This window comes from Mya arenaria, chromosome 9 (assembly GCF_026914265.1).
Source record: "Mya arenaria isolate MELC-2E11 chromosome 9, ASM2691426v1".
Classification (NCBI taxonomy): Eukaryota; Metazoa; Mollusca; class Bivalvia; order Myida; family Myidae; genus Mya; species Mya arenaria.
Genome location: NC_069130.1, coordinates 35232114 through 35254275, shown reverse-complemented (window position 1 = coordinate 35254275; position 22162 = coordinate 35232114). Strand labels below are relative to the sequence as shown.

The 22162-nt window shown below is 39.2% G+C and overlaps 1 protein-coding gene across 1 annotated transcript; it reads left to right on the top strand.

The window, feature by feature from the left end:
• Positions 1-441: 441 nt before the first annotated feature.
• On the top strand, positions 442-8899 carry LOC128245419 (uncharacterized). The gene is made up of 9 exons (XM_052963558.1): positions 442-467; positions 2018-2131; positions 2717-2830; positions 3420-3492; positions 3924-4235; positions 5248-5429; positions 6860-6959; positions 7109-7294; positions 8802-8899. Exons 2-9 carry the CDS (start codon positions 2018-2020, stop codon positions 8837-8839), a joined length of 1119 nt encoding a protein of 372 aa, XP_052819518.1. The 5' UTR covers positions 442-467; the 3' UTR covers positions 8840-8899.
• The last annotated feature ends 13263 nt before the right edge of the window (positions 8900-22162 follow it).

Sequence of the window (22162 nt, the reverse complement as noted above, 5' to 3'; positions counted from 1 at the left end):
ATTCGAGCAACTATCAAGCGATGTATGGTGATATAACATCATGGAGTGACGATGTGGCGGATCCGTGGTTTAGTGGTTACACACTTGACTGTCAATCATGGGGTCACAGATTCGATTCCCCGCTCCAACACTAACAAATACTCATCGTCTTTCGGGAGTCACGTGTGACAGTGCTATAGACTGGTGCACGTTAATGAACCAGGGTAGTTCTATGCACTATGCTCCAAAATTATAAAATGATTAGCAATCTTATCGGAGCACTCGTCGAATGGTCAAGACCTGAGCGCGAGTATAAATAAGCTTACACGACAGCTGGAGTCACGAAGAGTTATTTTAAACTGTGTCGCCATTGGTCAAAACAATTGGACGCGAAAATTAGACCTCACAAACTTGAAACTTTTACAGCTCGTCTTTGTATGATAATATGATAAGAGAATTGGAAGTTGCTACATGTTTTCAGTTTAAATGTAAGTAAATATGTAACACGCAAAATTGTTAGAAATAACTGATAATAATTTGAACACTGTATTTGAATATATTGGGGGGAGGGGGGTGTTCAGAATCTTGTTAACGTTAACTAAGGTGATAACGTCATTGTTGTTAACTTTTAAAGGTTTACTGCTCTGCGAGTTCCATTGACATACTTGTAATCTGCAATATTCTTGCCAGATTTGAGACAACGGTTTCGATTGTGTTTGTTTTATTGAAATATATCAGCACACACTAAACTAGTTCACTTTTAACACCGATACCGTTAACAACGTTGTTAACTTTAACAAAGTTCTGAACAATAGGCTCATATTCTGTATTGTTTCCTGTGCGGAACCGAAGATTTGGGGAAAAGTTGAACGTTCTGCAATTTTAAAGGGACTGTACACCAGATTGGCACCAAAACTGTAATTCTGTAAAGAATCTCAGCACAATTATTTAATAAAATGTTTTACTCTTTGATTTCATTATTGTAAAAAAATGACAAAATGTAAAAAAATGGAGTCGGAAACCGGATTCGGACCGGTTTCACCAAAATTGCAGTCCAGTGTTGTATCCACTGTGCTACGAAGCTTTACTCTAAACAGTTGGAATATTTAAGCTATAAAGCTAACTTGGTAATATCACGTGATAACATCGACTAGCAAATCACGCATAAGGAATAAATTCTACTAGGTAGACATACCTAGTACTCTTTTTTAATGGAAACATACGAAAAAATTGCGAAAATAAATTAATTGTTAACTATGTGGTACTTCAGTTAGTAAGTTTCAATGCATTGTACACATCGATACCAAGTTTATGTCAGTTTTCGACAATTTTCTTTCCTTTTTTTTCTCTATTTCATCATACGGAGTACAGTCCCTTTAAATTCCGGTATACAACAAATGAGTTTCATTTAGTTAAACACGACGTAAATGTCTTTTCTTGTGTATATGGTTTCCTTAGTAGCAATACGCGTTGTTCATTTAAGGATTTCTGCGTAACATCGAGATACTGAACACATGATAAAAACATTTGTACGAGTGGCACATTCACAAGCGATGTTGTAATCGTTTGTGATGACGAGCAGACGAGGGACATAAAATGATTTTATCTTAAACCGATTTTTTGATTTTTTTTACATCTTATAGATTACGCTGAAATTTGTGTCTATTAGAATTAACGAAAATATAATTAATGTTTAAAAATAATAGTTGTAAAATCTATAAACAATGAAGCCTTGATTCGTACCGATAATGACACATTCCAAATGACCACTTTATGATGTCAATGTTGTTGTTTTTATATGTATGTCGCAAATCTACGAAATAGCACAACTGTATATGTGTATTATAATTAAGATTACATTTGTTATATGTCTTTTTAAAACTCCATTTTCTGTGTTATTTAATGCAAAATAACATGTAGTTAACATTATTTTGCCTCAAATACATTTCTTCGGCAGATTTAAACGTATATTAAGACCATTCTACCGTACCAAATAATAATATGTTTGTTTGTATGATGACTCTATATCAAATTGAAGATGGCTTTAAACAAATGGAGGTGTCTGGCAGTGTTTCTCATCCTCGTCACCAAATGTGGAGCCGACTATTCCTGTTTGTGTAACTACAATATCGAGCTACCCGTTCATAGTTCAGTGAGTTCCTATCTTTCATGTATATTTCATAATGAACATTAAAGGGACTAGACACCAGGTGGTCCATAAATCGGCAAATACCGTATTTCCTAGAAGTATCAGTACGAACTAGTTTGAGGCCGATAATACATCATTTTACATGATGAAAAGAATATTTCGTCGCTGTTTCAGCTGAGTTCACCCCTTTAAACATAGCGCATAATGGTGTATAGTCCCTTTAAAGACCTCAATTCGACCGAATCGACATACTTGACGGTGTAAGAAGTGATACTTAACTGTGTGGCGATTCTGAAAAACGAATTGTCAATTGATGAAAATGTCATGGATGAAAAAGGTCTAGTTAAAAAGGGCAGAGTAGTTTGTAAACAGATATAGAAAACATTTAGAAGAAAAAAAAGTATCTAATACGATGTTGCTTTTTCAGTTTATTAGACAGAATACATTTTCATTAATACACGTACTTTCGTTCCGTAAGTATTTAGATCTCATTTAAAACGTAGCGCTGAATAAGATTAAAAGTATTTGGAATTTGAAATCGTGCGATTTAAAAAAAAAGTTATGAAATGTCAAAATTGTAAACATCAGGCGACAGCTCAAGATGCTGCTATTGGCTATATGTACGAATTTGACTGCAAACCCGTGGTTAGCGCCGCCCCTGCTGTCCCTGCAGGCTGGAAGACAATCGCATTCGAACATCAGGTTAACGGTTGTTGTTTTTTGTGTGTGTTTTTTTAATTGTTATATCAGCTAATTATGTGTTGTCACCATTTAGTGCATTAGTATATATTTTTCTTTAATGTTATTTTAGTAAACAAACTTTTCAATTTCAATTGATTTCATTACCTATTGACATCATCCTTGCCGTTGCATGATGAGTGATGATGATGATGATGATGATGATGTTGTTGATGTTGTTGTTGTTGTTGGTGCTGCTGCTGGTGATGATGATGATGGTGATGATGAGGATGATAATAATGACGAAGAGGTTGTCGATGTTGTTGTTGTTGTTGTTGTTGTTGATGATGATGTTGTTGTTGTATTTGTTGTTGATGATGATGATGATGATGATGATGATGATGATGATGATGATGATGATGATGATGATGATGATGATGATGATGATGATGATGACGATGAGGTAGTTGAGGTAGTTGTTGTTGTTGTTGAAGATGATGATGATGATGATGATGATGATGATGATGATGATGATGATGATAATGATGATGATGATGATGTTGTTGGTTGTGGTGCTGGTGATGATGATGTTGATGTTGTTGTCTCTTTTTAGCTGGGCTACGTAGAAATGGGTGGACAGGTTGAAGAGCAGGTTTGCCCTGGAGTTAAACCGGATACAGACAGACGTAAAGAGATTTTAGATTAAGTTGATGTATTTCAACTCCAGAAAAAAAGCACAATTTAGTTATTGCTTAAATATACAGTCAACACTCGTTATATCGAACTCGTTGGGACCTCAGGAAATATTTTGAGATAACGAACATTCGATATAACCGAAATACAAAACATGTCTTAACAAACCCAAAATATTCGAAAAAAGCACATTGACAAACCGGACCATCGAGATAATAGAGTTCGACATAGCGAGTTTTTAGTATATGCGTACACGATGTGCCATTAAAATGAAGAAGAGATTTGTCACTTTCTCATTTACGGCCATTTCTCCATTTAATACAACTTCTGTATTTTTATTACTGGATATATATTTTAACAGAAAATATTTGTAACATCGCAACATTTAAACCAGTATAAGTACCTCTATCCTTTTTATTAACAGTGATAACAACACAACCACCAACAACACCGAAACCAACAACTAGTTCAACAACACCAATAGCAACAACAAGGACAACAACTTCAATTTCGACAACGACTTCTACAAGAAAACCGACTACGACACCGACTACCACTACCACTCCCACAACACCTACTACAACAATCGCAACCTCGACAACTCCTCAAGAAACGGTAACAACAGCAGCAGCAACAACAGCAAGGGTGACAGCTACTACTTTTATGCCAATATTCAGCAACAACACGCCGTTGCGTCTAGTAACAACGACCTCCGCACCACCAAGCGTTACTTACGGTAGACAAATCTGGTAGAAGGGATGACAATATAGATTTAAATAAGTTGTCCCCCTTGTCAAAATGATTTCTCAATTATAGAGATGACAAACCTGTGTTCATCATATTGAGGTATATGCAAACCTGACCCGCTACTTGTAGCTACCCGCCCAATTAAAAGTTGCAGTTGTAAGACATTACTGCTTCATGATCAACCATGTGTAAATTTAAACTCAATTTCAACGCAAGTATAACATAAATCACACGTTTTATATGTGCCATTCGTAATGGCTTTGGGTTGCCTAATCGAAGATTCTGTTAGTTGACATGGACTCATTTAACTTATGGTGTCAATATCAAATTAAGCACATCCTTTCATATGTCCAGCTAAATACCATCAATACACTTTTAAATTTACCTAAATATATGTGAAAACTAATTTATTGCATAAACTTTACACGACCACATACCATATTTACTATAGGAAATCACGACTATAAGATTTAAATGATATTAAAAAGCAGTCAACTGTAGCTTCTCAGAAATACGGTGGCACAGAGGTGTTCTGTGTATGTGTTTTTGTTAACCTCAAGACATACTAAGTCGTGTGCACGAGATACTAAGTTGTGCGCACGAGATAATTCCATCGTGCACACGAGTTACTATGTCGTGCGCACGTATTTACTTAGTAGTGCGCACGAGATAATAAGCCAGAATACACTTTAACATTGATGTATATAAAGTGTTTTCTGATTGGCTAATTATGTCCTGCGCACGTCTTAATAATCTCGTGCGTACCACATGTTATCTTGTGTGAACGACTTAGTATGTCGTGCGCACGAGATTAATTTTTTTTTTACAAAATATACATATTACTTCTGTGCCATCGTACAGAAAAGCACTCAAAATTGGATGCAACTATATCCTGATGACGTAGCTGAAATTGAATCTCAGCTCTGTGCGCGCTTACGTTTGTTTTGAAAATTCACCGAAAATAATATAATAAAACAGTCCCTTAAAATGCTTCATTTCAGGCAATACTAATCTTTGCCCCGCTATACTCCACCAATACACCCGGGAAGACCAAGGCGCACTGCAACAATACGGGGGGTATTGCTATGAGATTGTCCCTATCCGAGCTATATGGGCAAAAGCTGAGAACGATTGTCGGGCAAAAGGCGGTCATCTAGTACACATTGATAGTACTGGGCTCCAGGTAAGGATTTATGCACCAGTCAGTTGTAACCACCATCCCAGGTCCGGTGAATAGCGGGGACTTCGACTTTCGGTCCAGCCAATCCTGGGTAAAATCTCCGGCTAGCGGGGACACTGCTAGTAAAATCCCAGCTAAATGCCCCCCGCACCCCTGGGACATCTAGGTACGGCCTATTCCCCGCTATTTTCGGCGCGAACACAAAGCCATCGCAGGCACTCGGCACTACGGGGCCACCTGGTAGGCAAAACACGGCCCATATCACCAACTATCCCCGGGACCCGGACCGGTGGGGGGGGGGGGGTCGTGCTTAGAATTGACTGGTGCATAATGATGTAGTTTATATTATTCTTAGGTCGAACGTAGAAAAAAATATAATATTGTGCACATGTCATCAATGTTTAGTAAGTTCCCTCAGTACAAACAAGCATACAGGTGTGATTTTTGATAAGCAAAGATAACCGGCAGTCAATTGTATGAAAAGTTAATGAATTGTCCTCAGGTTATCTTTTGGATTGTTTGCACATTCAAATGAATTGATTGGTATTGATTGGATACATGGTGACACATAGTGAAACATTTGTCCCAACCAAGGAATTAGCCAGGTTCATTTCTCCTCTCTTATGTTCCCTTAAAGCTGCACTCTCATAGATTGAATGTTTTGACCACTTTTTTATTTGTTGTCTTGGAACCAGCCAATTTTTACGAAGATGCATGGATACCAGTGATATAAGACTGCTGACAAAAATTCAGATCGCAGGTTTTCATATTAATTATGATCAAAACTTGATGTTTTGTGCATTTTTATTAAAGCGTTAGTAATGCTTTTAGCTATAAAACATTCATTTTCGAACGTGAATATGAAAAAAAAACTGCGATCATATATTTTGTCACTAGTCTTATGTCACTGGTTGTTAGATATTTACGAAAAACAATGGTTCATCTCAAGACAAAAAATAAAAAAGGTAAGGTTGTCATCAGGGTAAATATGTGTGCAGCTTTAAGTCACTTATTCATGAATAAATTACTGAATAAACTCTAACCTATGCAATGGTGTCTGCACAAATACTTAGTTAGGACGTAATAGTGGCAGCAGACAAAACGTCCACGTAATAAAATATCCAGTATTGGTGTAGTGGTCATTATTGTTGACGCTGTTTTAACAACGATGTCTGGTGTGTAATATTACCCATGTAATAAATATTTAAATCAGAAAGAATTCCTGTCACAAAACGGCCGCCTGATGGATCACTGTCAAAACATTAGTATCTTTGATTTAAGTTTTCATTTGAAGGAAAATATTGCCTTCCGACGTAGCATTTATGACGTATTTATCACGTGGTATACATACGCTGTTTAGCGTCTCCCTTCAGTTTTGCACCCATTTTTTTCATCCTTGCATTTCATTTCTATCCTCTCTTTTTCTATTGCAGACATTTGTTTATCAGTGGATCAAGTCACTGCAGTTTGACCACGCTTGCTGGACAGGCTTACACGACCTCCATGCCGAGGAACACTTCGAGTGGATTTCAGGTATGTTGTATTGTAAACTAGTTGCTGTATTCTAACGACGGTCTTGTGTGGTGTACCGTACCCAAGCTAAATTTGATTACGTCACCATGAGTTAACTCCCTTTTGGTTATTTTTTGTTTGCCAATCAATGCAAATCAATTATTTCGAAGGAGATCACGTGATATACCAGAACTTCTTCAGCGATCGCTATGGTAACCTTGCCAGCCATTGGAACGAAAACTGCGTATTGTTGGTCCCATATGCTCCATACTATGGAAAATGGGATGACGTCATATGCGGACAACCGGGCCTGCTTGGGGATACGGGACAACAAAACCCTTTCATCTGCGAATACAGTTAGTATTATGCACCAGTCAATTGTAACCACGCCCCCCCCCAGGTCCGAGGAATAGCGGGGACTTTGACTTTCGGTTCAGCCAAGCCCGGGTAAAATCCTCGCACTGCTCGGACGAACTGCTGGTATAATCCCCCTGGATGCCCGCCGCACCCAAGGACCCTAGGTAAGGCCTATTGCCCACTTTTTTTGGCACGAAGACAAAACCACCACATTCACCCGGCACGCGGGGCCACCTTGGAGGTAAAGTCACGGCCCATTTCACCGGCTATCCCCTGTATACCCCCGGACCTGGGCGACCGTGGTAACAATTGACTGGTGCATTAAGTTACGCATACTGATTTTAAATAGAAGAGTCCATTTTAAAGCACCGTCCTGTGTACATGTAGAGCAATGGTCGGGAAAATGTTTTCTCCCACCTCAGATAAGTAGATCCTATAATTTAACTATGCTAAAAAAAAATATCTTGCCCACGGGCGAAGATAAAATGCCCGTATGGAACTCCTTTTTTATGGTCATCACATTGTAATTACCTCCATTGTTAAAGACTGTCGTCTGTAGCATCATGGAAACCTTGTCTTGTGGCAATATTTAGAAAGCTAATAAATGATTTCTCGCTTCAAATGTCACCATAAAACAGTTTTCACGCACCTTTCAAGAAATAATGCTTCACTCTCATTAGAACTATTTGATCACTCGGTAAACCTCGTTTCCGCAAAACAACCTACGCTCGGGTCGGAATGAACCTATCTTACACTCTCGGCCATGGAAGATACTTATAGTCTTTGCATGTAAAATGTGAATACCATTGGATTGAGTGTAAAACATGGCATTAATAAGACTTAGGCGCAAATATGGGTTGATGCGAACAAATAATTTTGTTTGTTGTTTTTTTTAAATTTTAGTAATCATTAAAGTCAGATGAGGTAAACATGATTATGCATTACAATTAAAAACAAATGCATCATATTATATGGTGTTTATACACATGTGTATTAACAATATCCTCGAGCCTCGGGAAAATCGGGCCAAGTGGTAATGCGTACATGTTTATAAGAAACAAATCGATCCTTTACATCCAGTTCGAGCCAACGAGGAAATTGAGGGAAGCGAGTTCGAGCCACCGGGGTTCAGCTGTGTAGCAAATTATTAGCTACTTTACATTTAGTTCTGCCAATTTGTGAAAGTAACCAAATTGGGCCGAATGTTCAGCACTTCGTGAGAGTTATTAACTTGATTAATAACATCACTGTTAACGTTTAACAGTGATTTTTTTATATTTTATGCTCATTTATTTCTGTAAAACAAGTACAGCTTCAACAGTTGTCTCAAATCTTGTTAGAAATACTGCAGAGCATAAGGGAATCTGTGAAGCTTCCAGAGCAGTAACTATTTAAATGACGTTAACGACGTTGTTTACATTAACAAAGTTTTGAACAATCAGCCCAATTGTAATTGTTTGAATGCTGATCGAAGTTTAAAAGTTCTAATTTGCCGTTCTATTGCAGAAATACAGGCACAGCACGCCAGTCCGCTTATCGGTTAAAAGTATGAAATGAAACTGTTGATATTGAAAAGATAATCAAATAAAATGTAACAGATCCAACACGGTCATGTGTTTTAACAAGGCACAACCTGAGACTGGAAATAGATACCTTTTAATGGTGTCAAACTAATAACGCGCAATATTTTGCAAGGTAATTCTCTTCCTGTTCACGTTATTTTATTCCGCATTATCAAATGAAGCTAAGTTATGATTGGTGTTTTTTTTATTAGACTCCAGTTTCCCAGGTATTGAAGAACACTCGACCAAATGTAATGTTCGAAATAACAATTTTCACATTTAAGTATAAGAAGAAATTTGAGACCGCTCTAACCTTGGAAAATGTCAGCTTAAGTTATTTTACTGCATGCAATGCAAATACATAACTTAAAACCTCGTTAGAAATATTCACTTGAAACCTGGTACACGTGTTGCTATAGATCATACAACCAAGTGAAGCAAGTCATATTACTCTCGCATAAATACTTTTAAACATCAACAACAACAGCAACAGCATCAAGAACAACAACAACAACAACAGACGAGCGTTAGTGTTTGGTCCACAGTGTTCTTGGTTCTAAAAAATGATCGCATTTTTTTTTGTGGGAGAAAAAGCAAATACGTCACCATAAACAATGTAGTTTATATAAATGCATAATACAAGCATTTTGCTGACTATATTGTCAATGTTGAAACCTTTTAAATTATCCCTCTCTCAATCAATGCAACCTTTCTTTATGTTCTAGATTAAGTGCACTCTTATCATTTGTCAATGCAGTCAAGACGTAAGATTGTAATCGTTATCAAAGCTTAAGTAGGAAGTAAGATGACCTGTTTTCGTGGCCTGTTTAGCTGAGGGTAAGGAAGTGATCTTGTCAAGATAAACTTAACACGCATAAATCATTTCCATCAGTGCAATATGTATGATAATGTCATCTGATCTCTTTAATGCATTACGCTGTAAACAACCGCTAAAACTTCTTTATTTCAAAATGACATCGGAGTAGCACAGAAATATTTTTGAAAAGTAATTAACTAAAATAACGTTTAATGTCTGTGCAGACGGCGAGATGGTTATAAGTACTTCCATGGCCGAGAGTGTAAGGTACGTACATCCCGACCCGAGGGTAGGGTGTTTTGTGGAAGCAAGGTTTACCAATGGCCAGTGGCCATGGAAAATGCCCTTTCTCCAACCTCAGCTAAACAAAATATAGTAAAAATGTATTATTTTTTTTGCAAACTGGTGCATTATTATCTTTGCCCGTGGGTAAGATCGGGGAGGGGGCGAGGGGTGGGGTGGGAGGAAGAGTGGGCTGGGAGGTGTTTGGGTCTAGTTTGTCATGCTAACGTTATATTTCTGACTGCTGAGGATGTAAAACGTCATGCCCTTTTTAATAAAGCCACGCAACTTTTATGTAATGTCATTGATAACATTTTGTATGAAATCCTATATTTTTAAGTCAAGAAGGGCAGATGGATAATGTTCCGATATGTATTTTTTGATGCACGTATGTTTTAAACCCGGTAGTAACACACTTAGCTAAATTAAGTATTTTCAGTACAATATTTAAAAGCCAGGGGGTCGCTTAATGTCGTTGAGCTAAGTGTTGTTGAGCTCAACATTTGGCATTCGACATTCAAAAGATGAAAGCTTGCACAACGTTAAGCATTAAACACTTAAAATGAAACAAGTGCTGGCACATCTATTGACATTAAAAAATGAATGCCCTTCTGGGACGACATAGGAAATTCTTAATGAAGACCGTAATGTCAAAATATTGGACAATGGACATTCAAAATAGGACTGACGTAGTTGCCCGACATTGGACATTTGACATTCAAAACAGGAATGACGTGGTTGCAAGACATTGCACATTGGACATTCAAAACATGACTGTCGTAGTGTCACGACATTTGACATTGGACATTCAAAACATGACTGTCGTAGTATCACGACATTTGACATTGGACATTCAAAACATGACTGGCGTAATTGCACACCATTGGACATTGGACATTCAAAACAGGACTGATGTGGTTGTACGACATTGCACTTTGGACATTCAAAACAGGGCTGAAGTGGTTGCACGACATTGCACATTGGACATTCAAAACATGACTGTCGTAGTATCACGACATTTGACATTGGACATTCAAAACATGACTGACGTGGTTGCACGACATTTGACATTGGACATTCAAAACATGACTGTCGTGGTTGCACAACATTGCACATTGGACATTCAAAACATGACTGACGTGGTTGCACAACATTGCACATTGGACATTCAAAACATGACTGACGTAGTGTCACGACATTGCACATTGGACATTCAAAACATGACTGTCGTGGTTGCACAACATTGCACATTGGACATTCAAAACATGACTGACGTGGTTGCACAACATTGCACATTGGACATTCAAAACATGACTGTCGTGGTTGCACGACATTTGACATTGGACATTCAAAACATGACTGTCGTGGTTGCACAACATTGCACATTGGACATTCAAAACATGACTGTCGTAGTGTCACGACATTTGACATTGGACATTCAAAACATGACTGTCGTAGTATCACGACATTTGACATTGGACATTCAAAACATGACTGACGTGGTTGCACGACATTTGACATTGGACATTCAAAACATGACTGTCGTGGTTGCACAACATTGCACATTGGACATTCAAAACATGACTGACGTGGTTGCACAACATTGCACATTGGACATTCAAAACATGACTGTCGTGGTTGCACGACATTGCACATTGGACATTCAAAACATGACTGTCGTGGTTGCACAACATTGCACATTGGACATTCAAAACATGACTGTCGTAGTGTCGCGACATTGCACATTGGACATTCAAAACATGACTGTCGTGGTTGCACAACATTGCACATTGGACATTCAAAACATGACTGACGTGGTTGCACAACATTTGACATTGGACATTCAAAACATGACTGACGTAGTATCACGACATTTGACATTGGACATTCAAAACATGACTGACGTGGTTGCACAACATTGCACATTGGACATTCAAAACATGACTGACGTGGTTGCACAACATTTGACATTGGACATTCAAAACATGACTGACGTAGTATCACGACATTTGACATTGGACATTCAAAACATGACTGACGTAGTATCACGACATTTGACATTGGACATTCAAAACATGACTGACGTGGTTGCACAACATTTGACATTGGACATTCAAAACATGACTGACGTAGTATCACGACATTTGACATTGGACATTCAAAACATGACTGACGTGGTTGCACAACATTTGACATTGGACATTCAAAACATGACTGTCGTGGTTGCACAACATTGCACATTGGACATTCAAAACATGACTGTCGTGGTTGCACAACATTGCACATTGGACATTCAAAACATGACTGACGTGGTTGCACGACATTGCACATTGGACATTCAAAACATGACTGACGTGGTTGCACGACATTGCACATTGGACATTCAAAACATGACTGTCGTGGTTGCACAACATTGCACATTGGACATTCAAAACATGACTGTCGTGGTTGCACGACATTGCACATTGGACATTCAAAACATGACTGACGTGGTTGCACGACATTGCACATTGGACATTCAAAACATGACTGACGTAGTGTCACGACATTGCACATTGGACATTCAAAACATGACTGTCGTGGTTGCACAACATTGCACATTGGACATTCAAAACATGACTGTCGTAGTATCACGACATTTGACATTGGACATTCAAAACATGACTGGCGTAATTGCACACCATTGGACATTGGACATTCAAAACAGGACTGATGTGGTTGTACGACATTGCACTTTGGACATTCAAAACAGGGCTGAAGTGGTTGCACGACATTGCACATTGGACATTCAAAACATGACTGTCGTAGTATCACGACATTTGACATTGGACATTCAAAACATGACTGACGTGGTTGCACGACATTTGACATTGGACATTCAAAACATGACTGACGTGGTTGCACAACATTTGACATTGGACATTCAAAACATGACTGTCGTGGTTGCACAACATTGCACATTGGACATTCAAAACATGACTGTCGTGGTTGCACAACATTGCACATTGGACATTCAAAACATGACTGTCGTAGTGTCACGACATTGCACATTGGACATTCAAAACATGACTGACGTAGTGTCACGACATTGCACATTGGACATTCAAAACATGACTGTCGTGGTTGCACAACATTGCACATTGGACATTCAAAACATGACTGTCGTAGTGTCACGACATTGCACATTGGACATTCAAAACATGACTGTCGTAGTGTCACGACATTGCACATTGGACATTCAAAACATGACTGACGTAGTGTCACGACATTGCACATTGGACATTCAAAACATGACTGACGTGGTTGCACGACATTTGACATTGGACATTCAAAACATGACTGTCGTGGTTGCACAACATTGCACATTGGACATTCAAAACATGACTGACGTGGTTGCACAACATTGCACATTGGACATTCAAAACATGACTGTCGTGGTTGCACAACATTTGACATTGGACATTCAAAACATGACTGTCGTGGTTGCACAACATTTGACATTGGACATTCAAAACATGACTGACGTGGTTGCACAACATTGCACATTGGACATTCAAAACATGACTGTCGTGGTTGCACAACATTGCACATTGGACATTCAAAACATGACTGTCGTGGTTGCACGACATTGCACATTGGACATTCAAAACATGACTGTCGTAGTGTCACGACATTTGACATTGGACATTCAAAACATGACTGTCGTGGTTGCACAACATTGCACATTGGACATTCAAAACATGACTGTCGTGGTTGCACAACATTGCACATTGGACATTCAAAACATGACTGACGTGGTTGCACAACATTGCACATTGGACATTCAAAACATGACTGTCGTAGTTGCACAACATTGCACATTGGACATTCAAAACATGACTGTCGTAGTGTCACGACATTGCACATTGGACATTCAAAACATGACTGTCGTAGTGTCACGACATTGCACATTGGACATTCAAAACATGACTGTCTTAGTATCACGACATTTGACATTGGACATTCAAAACATGACTGACGTGGTTGCACATCATTAGACATTGGACATTCAAAACATGACTGTCGTGGTTGCACAACATTGCACATTGGACATTCAAAACATGACTGTCGTAGTGTCACGACATTACACATTTGACATTCAAAACATGACTGTCGTAGTATCACGACATTTGACATTGGACATTCAAAACATGACTGTCGTGGTTGCACAACATTTGACATTGGACATTCAAAACATGACTGTCGTAGTATCACAACATTGCACATTGGACATTCAAAACATGACTGTCGTAGTATCACGACATTTGACATTGGACATTCAAAACATGACTGTCGTGGTTGCACAACATTTGACATTGGACATTCAAAACATGACTGTCGTGGTTGCACAACATTGCACATTGGACATTCAAAACATGACTGTCGTAGTGTCACGACATTACACATTGGACATTCAAAACATGACTGACGTGGTTGCACAACATTTGACATTGGACATTCAAAACATGACTGTCGTAGTGTCACGACATTGCACATTGGACATTCAAAACATGACTGTCGTAGTATCACGACATTTGACATTGGACATTCAAAACATGACTGTCGTAGTGTCACGACATTACACATTGGACATTCAAAACATGACTGACGTGGTTGCACAACATTGCACATTGGACATTCAAAATATGACTGTCGTAGTGTCACGACATTGCACATTGGACATTCAAAACATGACTGTCGTAGTATCACGACATTTGACATTGGACATTCAAAACATGACTGACGTGGTTGCACATCATTAGACATTGGACATTCAAAACATGACTGACGTGGTTGCACGACATTGCACATTGGACATTCAAAACATGACTGTCGTAGTGTCACGACATTTGACATTGGACATTCAAAACATGACTGTCGTAGTACCACGACATTTGACATTGGACATTCAAAACATGACTGGCGTAATTGCACACCATTGGACATTGGACATTCAAAACAGGACTGATGTGGTTGTACGACATTGCACTTTGGACATTCAAAACAGGGCTGAAGTGGTTGCACGACATTGCACATTGGACATTCAAAACATGACTGACGTGGTTGCACGACATTGCACATTGGACATTCAAAACATGACTGACGTGGTTGCACGACATTGCACATTGGACATTCAAAACATGACTGACGTGGTTGCACGACATTACACATTGGACATTCAAAACATGACTGACGTGGTTGCACAACATTAGACATTGGACATTCAAATTAGGACTGACGTAGTGTCACGACATTACACATTGGACATTCAAAACATGACAGACGTGGTTGCACGACATTGCACATTGGATTTTTTATTCATGACTTTCGAAGTGGCATGACATTGGACATTCAAACCTTGATTGTCGTGGCTGCATGACATCGGACATTGGACATTCAAAACTTTAATGTAGTGATGGCACGACATCGGTCATTGGACATGCAGAATCTTGGTGACACGACATCGGTCATTGGACATTCAAAACTTTAATGTAGTGGTGACACGACATCTGTCATTGGACATTCAAAACTTTAATGTAGTGGTGCCACGACATCTGTCATTGGACATTTTAAACTTCAATAAAGCGGTGCCACGACATCTGTCATTGAACATTCAAAACTTTAATGTAGTGGTGGCACGACATCTGTCATTGGACATTCAAAACTTTAATGTAGTGGTGGCACGACATCTGTCATTGGACATTCAAAACTTTAATGTAGTGGTGGCACGACATCTGTCATTGGACATTCAAAACGTTAATGTAGTGGTGCCACGACATCTGTCATTGGACATTTAAAACGTTAATGTAGTGGTGCCACGACATCTGTCATTGGACATTTAAAACTTTAATGTAGTGGTGCCACGACATCTGTCATTGGACATTCAAAACTTTAATGTAGTGGTGGCACGACATCTGTCATTGGACATTCAAAACTTTAATGTAGTGGTGGGACGACATCTGTCATTGGACATTCAAAACTTTAATGTAGTGGTGCCACGACATCTGTCATTGGACATTCAAAACATTAATGTAGTGGTGCCACGACATCTGTCATTGGACATTCAAAACTTTAATGTAGTGGTGGCACGACATCTGTCATTGGACATTCAAAACTTTAATGTAGTGGTGGCACGACATCTGTCATTGGACATTCAAAACTTTAATGTAGTGGTGCCACGACATCTGTCATTGGACATTCAAAACTTTAATGTAGTGGTGCCACGACATCTGTCATTGGACATTCAAAACTTTAATGTAGTGGTGCCACGACATCTGTCATTGGACATTTAAAACTTTAATGTAGTGGTGCCACGACATCTGTCATTGGACATTTAAAACGTTAATGTAGTGGTGCCACGACATCTGTCATTGGACATTTAAAACGTTAATGTAGTGGTGCCACGACATCTGTCATTGGACATTTAAAACTTTAATGTAGTGGTGGCACGACATCTGTCATTGGACATTCAAAACTTTAATGTAGTGGTGGCACGACATCTGTCATTGGACATTCAAAACTTTAATGTAGTGGTGCCACGACATCTGTCATTGGACATTCAAAACTTTAATGTAGTGGTGCCACGACATCTGTCATTGGACATTCAAAACCCTAATGTAGTGGTGATACGACATCTGTCATTGGACATTTAAAACTTTAATGTAGTGGTGCCACGACATCTGTCATTGGACATTCAAAACTTTAATGTAGTGGTGCCACGACATCTGTCATTGGACATTCAAAACCCTAATGTAGTGGTGATACGACATCTGTCATTGGACATTTAAAACTTTAATGTAGTGGTGCCACGACATCTGTCATTGAACATTCAAAACTTTAATGTAGTGGTGGTACGACATCTGTCATTGGACATTTAAAACTTTAATGTAGTGGTCACACGACTTCGGTCATTGGACATTCAAAAATTTAATGTAGTGTTGACACGATATCGGTCATTGGACATTCAAAACGTTAATGTAGTGGTGCCACGACATCTGTCATTGGACATTTAAAACTTTAATGTAGTGGTGCCACGACATCTGTCATTGGACATTCAAAACCCTAATGTAGTGGCCACACGACATCTGTCATTGGACATTTAAAACGTTAATGTAGTGGTGCCACGACATCTGTCATTGGACATTCAAAACCCTAATGTAGTGGTCACACGGCATCTGTCATTGGACATTTAAAACTTTAATGTAGTGGTGCCACGACATCTGTCATTGGACATTCAAAACTTTAATATAGCGGTGCCACGACATCTGTCATTGGACATTCAAAACCCTAATGTAGTGGTCACACGGCATCTGTCATTGGACATTTAAAACGTTAATGTAGTGGTGCCACGACATCTGTCATTGGACATTCAAAACTTTAATGTAGTGGTGCCACGACATCTGTCATTGGACATTCAAAACCCTAATGTAGTGGTCACACGGCATCTGTCATTGGACATTTAAAACGTTAATGTAGTGGTGCCACGACATCTGTCATTGGACATTCAAAACTTTAATGTAGTGGTCACACGACTTCGGTCATTGGACATTTAAAACTTTAATGTAGTGGTGGCACGATATCGGTCATTGGACATTCAAAACCTAAATGTAGTGGTGGCACGACATCTGTCATTGGACATTCAAAACTTTAATGTAGTGGTGGCACGACATCTGTCATTGGACATTCAAAACTTTAATGTAGTGGTGCCACGACATCTGTCATTGGACATTCAAAACTTTAATGTAGTGGTGCCACGACATCTGTCATTGGACATTCAAAACTTTAATGTAGTGGTGTCACGACATCTGTCATTGGACATTCAAAACTTTAATGTAGTGGTGGCACGACATCTGTCATTGAACATTCAAAACATTAATGTAGTGGTGGCACGACATCTGTCATTGAACATTCAAAACTTTAATGTAGTGGTCACACGACATCTGTCATTGAACATTCAAAACTTTAATGTAGTGGTGCCACGACATCTGTCATTGGACATTCAAAACTTTAATAGCTTGCTGGCACGACATCTGTCATTGGACATTCAAAACTTTAATGTAGTGGTGGCACGACACCTGTCATTGAACATTCAAAACTTCAATGTAGTGGTGCCACGACATCTGTCATTGGACATTCAAAACTTTAATAGCTTGCTGGCCCGACATCTGTCATTGGACATTCAAAACTTTAATGTAGTGGCGGCACGACATCTGTCATTGAACATTCAAAACTTTAATGTAGTGGTGGTACGACATCTGTCATTGGACATTTAAAACTTTAATGTAGTGGTCACACGACTTCGGTCATTGGACATTCAAAACTTTAATGTAGTGTTGACACGATATCGGTCATTGGACATTCAAAACGTTAATGTAGTGGTGCCACGACATCTGTCATTGGACATTTAAAACTTTAATGTAGTGGTGCCACGACATCTGTCATTGGACATTCAAAACCCTAATGTAGTGGTCACACGACATCTGTCATTGGACATTTAAAACGTTAATGTAGTGGTGCCACGACATCTGTCATTGGACATTCAAAACCCTAATGTAGTGGTCACACGGCATCTGTCATTGGACATTTAAAACGTTAATGTAGTGGTGCCACGACATCTGTCATTGGACATTCAAAACTTTAATGTAGCGGTGCCACGACATCTGTCATTGGACATTCAACACCCTAATATAGTGGTCACACGGCATATGTCATTGGACATTTAAAACGTTAATGTAGTGGTGCCACGACATCTGTCATTGGACATTCAAAACTTTAATGTAGCGGTGCCACGACATCTGTCATTGGACATTCAAAACCCTAATGTAGTGGTCACACGGCATCTGTCATTGGACATTTAAAACGTTAATGTAGTGGTGCCACGACATCTGTCATTGGACATTCAAAACTTTAATGTAGTGGTCACACGACTTCGGTCATTGGACATTTAAAACTTTAATGTAGTGGTGGCACGATATCGGTCATTGGACATTCAAAACCTAAATGTAGTGGTGGCACGACATCTGTCATTGGACATTCAAAACTTTAATGTAGTGGTGGCACGACATCTGTCATTGGACATTCAAAACTTTAATGTAGTGCTGCCACGACATCTGTCATTGGACATTCAAAACTTTAATGTAGTGGTGCCACGACATCTGTCATTGGACATTCAAAACTTTAATGTAGTGGTGTCACGACATCTGTCATTGGACATTCAAAACTTTAATGTAGTGGTGGCGCGACATCTGTCATTGAACATTCAAAACATTAATGTAGTGGTGGCACGACATCTGTCATTGAACATTCAAAACTTTAATGTAGTGGTCACACGACATCTGTCATTGGACATTCAAAACTTTAATGTAGTGGTGCCACGACATCTGTCATTGGACATTCAAAACTTTAATGTAGTGGTGCCACGACATCTGTCATTGGACATTCAAAACTTTAATGTAGTGGTGCCACGACATCTGTCATTGGACATTCAAAACTTTAATGTAGTGGTGTCACGACATCTGTCATTGGACATTCAAAACTTTAATGTAGTGGTGGCACGACATCTGTCATTGAACATTCAAAACTTTAATGTAGTGGTGGCACGACATCTGTCATTGAACATTCAAAACTTTAATGTAGTGGTCACACGACATCTGTCATTGAACATTCAAAACTTTAATGTAGTGGTGCCACGACATCTGTCATTGGACATTCAAAACTTTAATAGCTTGCTGGCACGACATCTGTCATTGGACATTCAAAACTTTAATGTAGTGGTGGCACGACACCTGTCATTGAACATTCAAAACTTCAATGTAGTGGTGCCACGACATCTGTCATTGGACATTCAAAACTTTAATAGCTTGCTGGCCCGACATCTGTCATTGGACATTCAAAACTTTAATGTAGTGGCGGCACGACATCTGTCATTGAACATTCAAAACTTTAATGTAGTGGTGGTACGACATCTGTCATTGGACATTTAAAACTTTAATGTAGTGGTCACACGACTTCGGTCATTGGACATTCAAAACTTTAATGTAGTGTTGACACGATATCGGTCATTGGACATTCAAAACGTTAATGTAGTGGTGCCACGACATCTGTCATTGGACATTCAAAACTTTAATGTAGTGGTGCCACGACATCTGTCATTGGACATTCAAAACCCTAATGTAGTGGTCACACGACATCTGTCATTGGACATTCAAAACGTTAATGTAGTGGTGCCACGACATCTGTCATTGGACATTCAAAACCCTAATGTAGTGGTCACACGGCATCTGTCATTGGACATTTAAAACGTTAATGTAGTGGTGCCACGACATCTGTCATTGGACATTCAAAACTTTAATGTAGCGGTGCCACGACATCTGTCATTGGACATTCAACACCCTAATATAGTGGTCACACGGCATATGTCATTGGACATTTAAAACGTTAATGTAGTGGTGCCACGACATCTGTCATTGGACATTCAAAACTTTAATGTAGCGGTGCCACGACATCTGTCATTGGACATTCAAAACCCTAATGTAGTGGTCACACGGCATCTGTCATTGGACATTTAAAACGTTAATGTAGTGGTGCCACGACATCTGTCATTGGACATTCAAAACTTTAATGTAGTGGTCACACGACTTCGGTCATTGGACATTTAAAACTTTAATGTAGTGGTGGCACGATATCGGTCATTGGACATTCAAAACCTAAATGTAGTGGTGGCACGACATCTGTCATTGGACATTCAAAACTTTAATGTAGTGGTGGCACGACATCTGTCATTGGACATTCAAAACTTTAATGTAGTGGTGCCACGACATCTGTCATTGGACATTCAAAACTTTAATGTAGTGGTGCCACGACATCTGTCATTGGACATTCAAAACTTTAATGTAGTGGTGTCACGACATCTGTCATTGGACATTCAAAACTTTAATGTAGTGGTGGCACGACATCTGTCATTGAACATTCAAAACATTAATGTAGTGGTGGCACGACATCTGTCATTGAACATTCAAAACTTTAATGTAGTGGTCACACGACATCTGTCATTGAACATTCAAAACTTTAATGTAGTGGTGCCACGACATCTGTCATTGGACATTCAAAACTTTAATAGCTTGCTGGCACGACATCTGTCATTGGACATTCAAAACTTTAATGTAGTGGTGGCACGACATCTGTCATTGGACATTCAAAACTTCAATGTAGTGGTGCCACGACATCTGTCATTGGACATTCAAAACTTTAATAGCTTGCTGGCCCGACATCTGTCATTGGACATTCAAAACTTTAATGTAGTGGTGGCACAACATCTGTCATTGAACATTCAAAACTTTAATGTTGTGGTGCCACGACATCTGTCATTGGACATTCAAAGCTTTAATAGCTTGCTGGCACGACATCTGTCATTGGACATTCAAAACTTTAATAGCTTGGTGGCACGACATCTGTCATTGGACATTCAAAACTTTAATAGCTTGGTAGCACGACATCTGTCATTGGACAGTCAAAACTTTAATAGGTTGCTGGCCCGACATCTGTCATTGGACATTCAAAACATTAATATCTTGGTGGCACGACATCTGTCATTGGACATTCAAAACTTTACTGTCGTGCAATCCTCGTGTCCGGCTTACCGCGCGTGCCTTATGGTCGGATTTTCCGGACCAGAACACAAACATGTGATATAAATAATGCACTAGTCAATTGTAGCCACGGCATCAACATGTCCGGAGAATAGCGGGGACTTCGACTTTCGGTCCAGCCAAGCCCTGGTAAGATCCCCGCCCTGAGGAGACGAACTCCTGGTAAAATCCCCGCCAAATGCCCCCGCACCCCAGAGACCTTAGATAAGGCCCATTCCCCGCTATTTTGACGCGAAGACAAAACAACCGCAATTCACCCGACACTGCGGGGCCACCTGGAAGGTAAAACACGGACCATTTCCCCGGCTATCCTCGGTATAAACCCGGACCTGTGGGGGGGGGGGCGTGGTTACAGTTGACAGGTGCATTATTAGCACAATATTTACATAAAACATTATATATAATATTTACACAATACAGCAAAACAATATTTGAAGTGATTATAATATACAGATAAGAGCGTTGTCATCCATGTTTCAAAACACGTAGATCTTACATCATCTTAATATACTATATTGA

Bases quoted from the DNA above. Each gene is read 5' to 3' on its own strand.
- LOC128245419 (XM_052963558.1), top strand. From the start codon at position 2,018: ATGGCTTTAAACAAATGGAGGTGTCTGGCAGTGTTTCTCATCCTCGTC. The intron at 5,430-6,859 runs GTAAGGATTTAT...TTTCTATTGCAG, and splicing joins TTGATAGTACTGGGCTCCAG to ACATTTGTTTATCAGTGGAT. The intron at 6,960-7,108 runs GTATGTTGTATT...ATTATTTCGAAG, and splicing joins ACACTTCGAGTGGATTTCAG to GAGATCACGTGATATACCAG.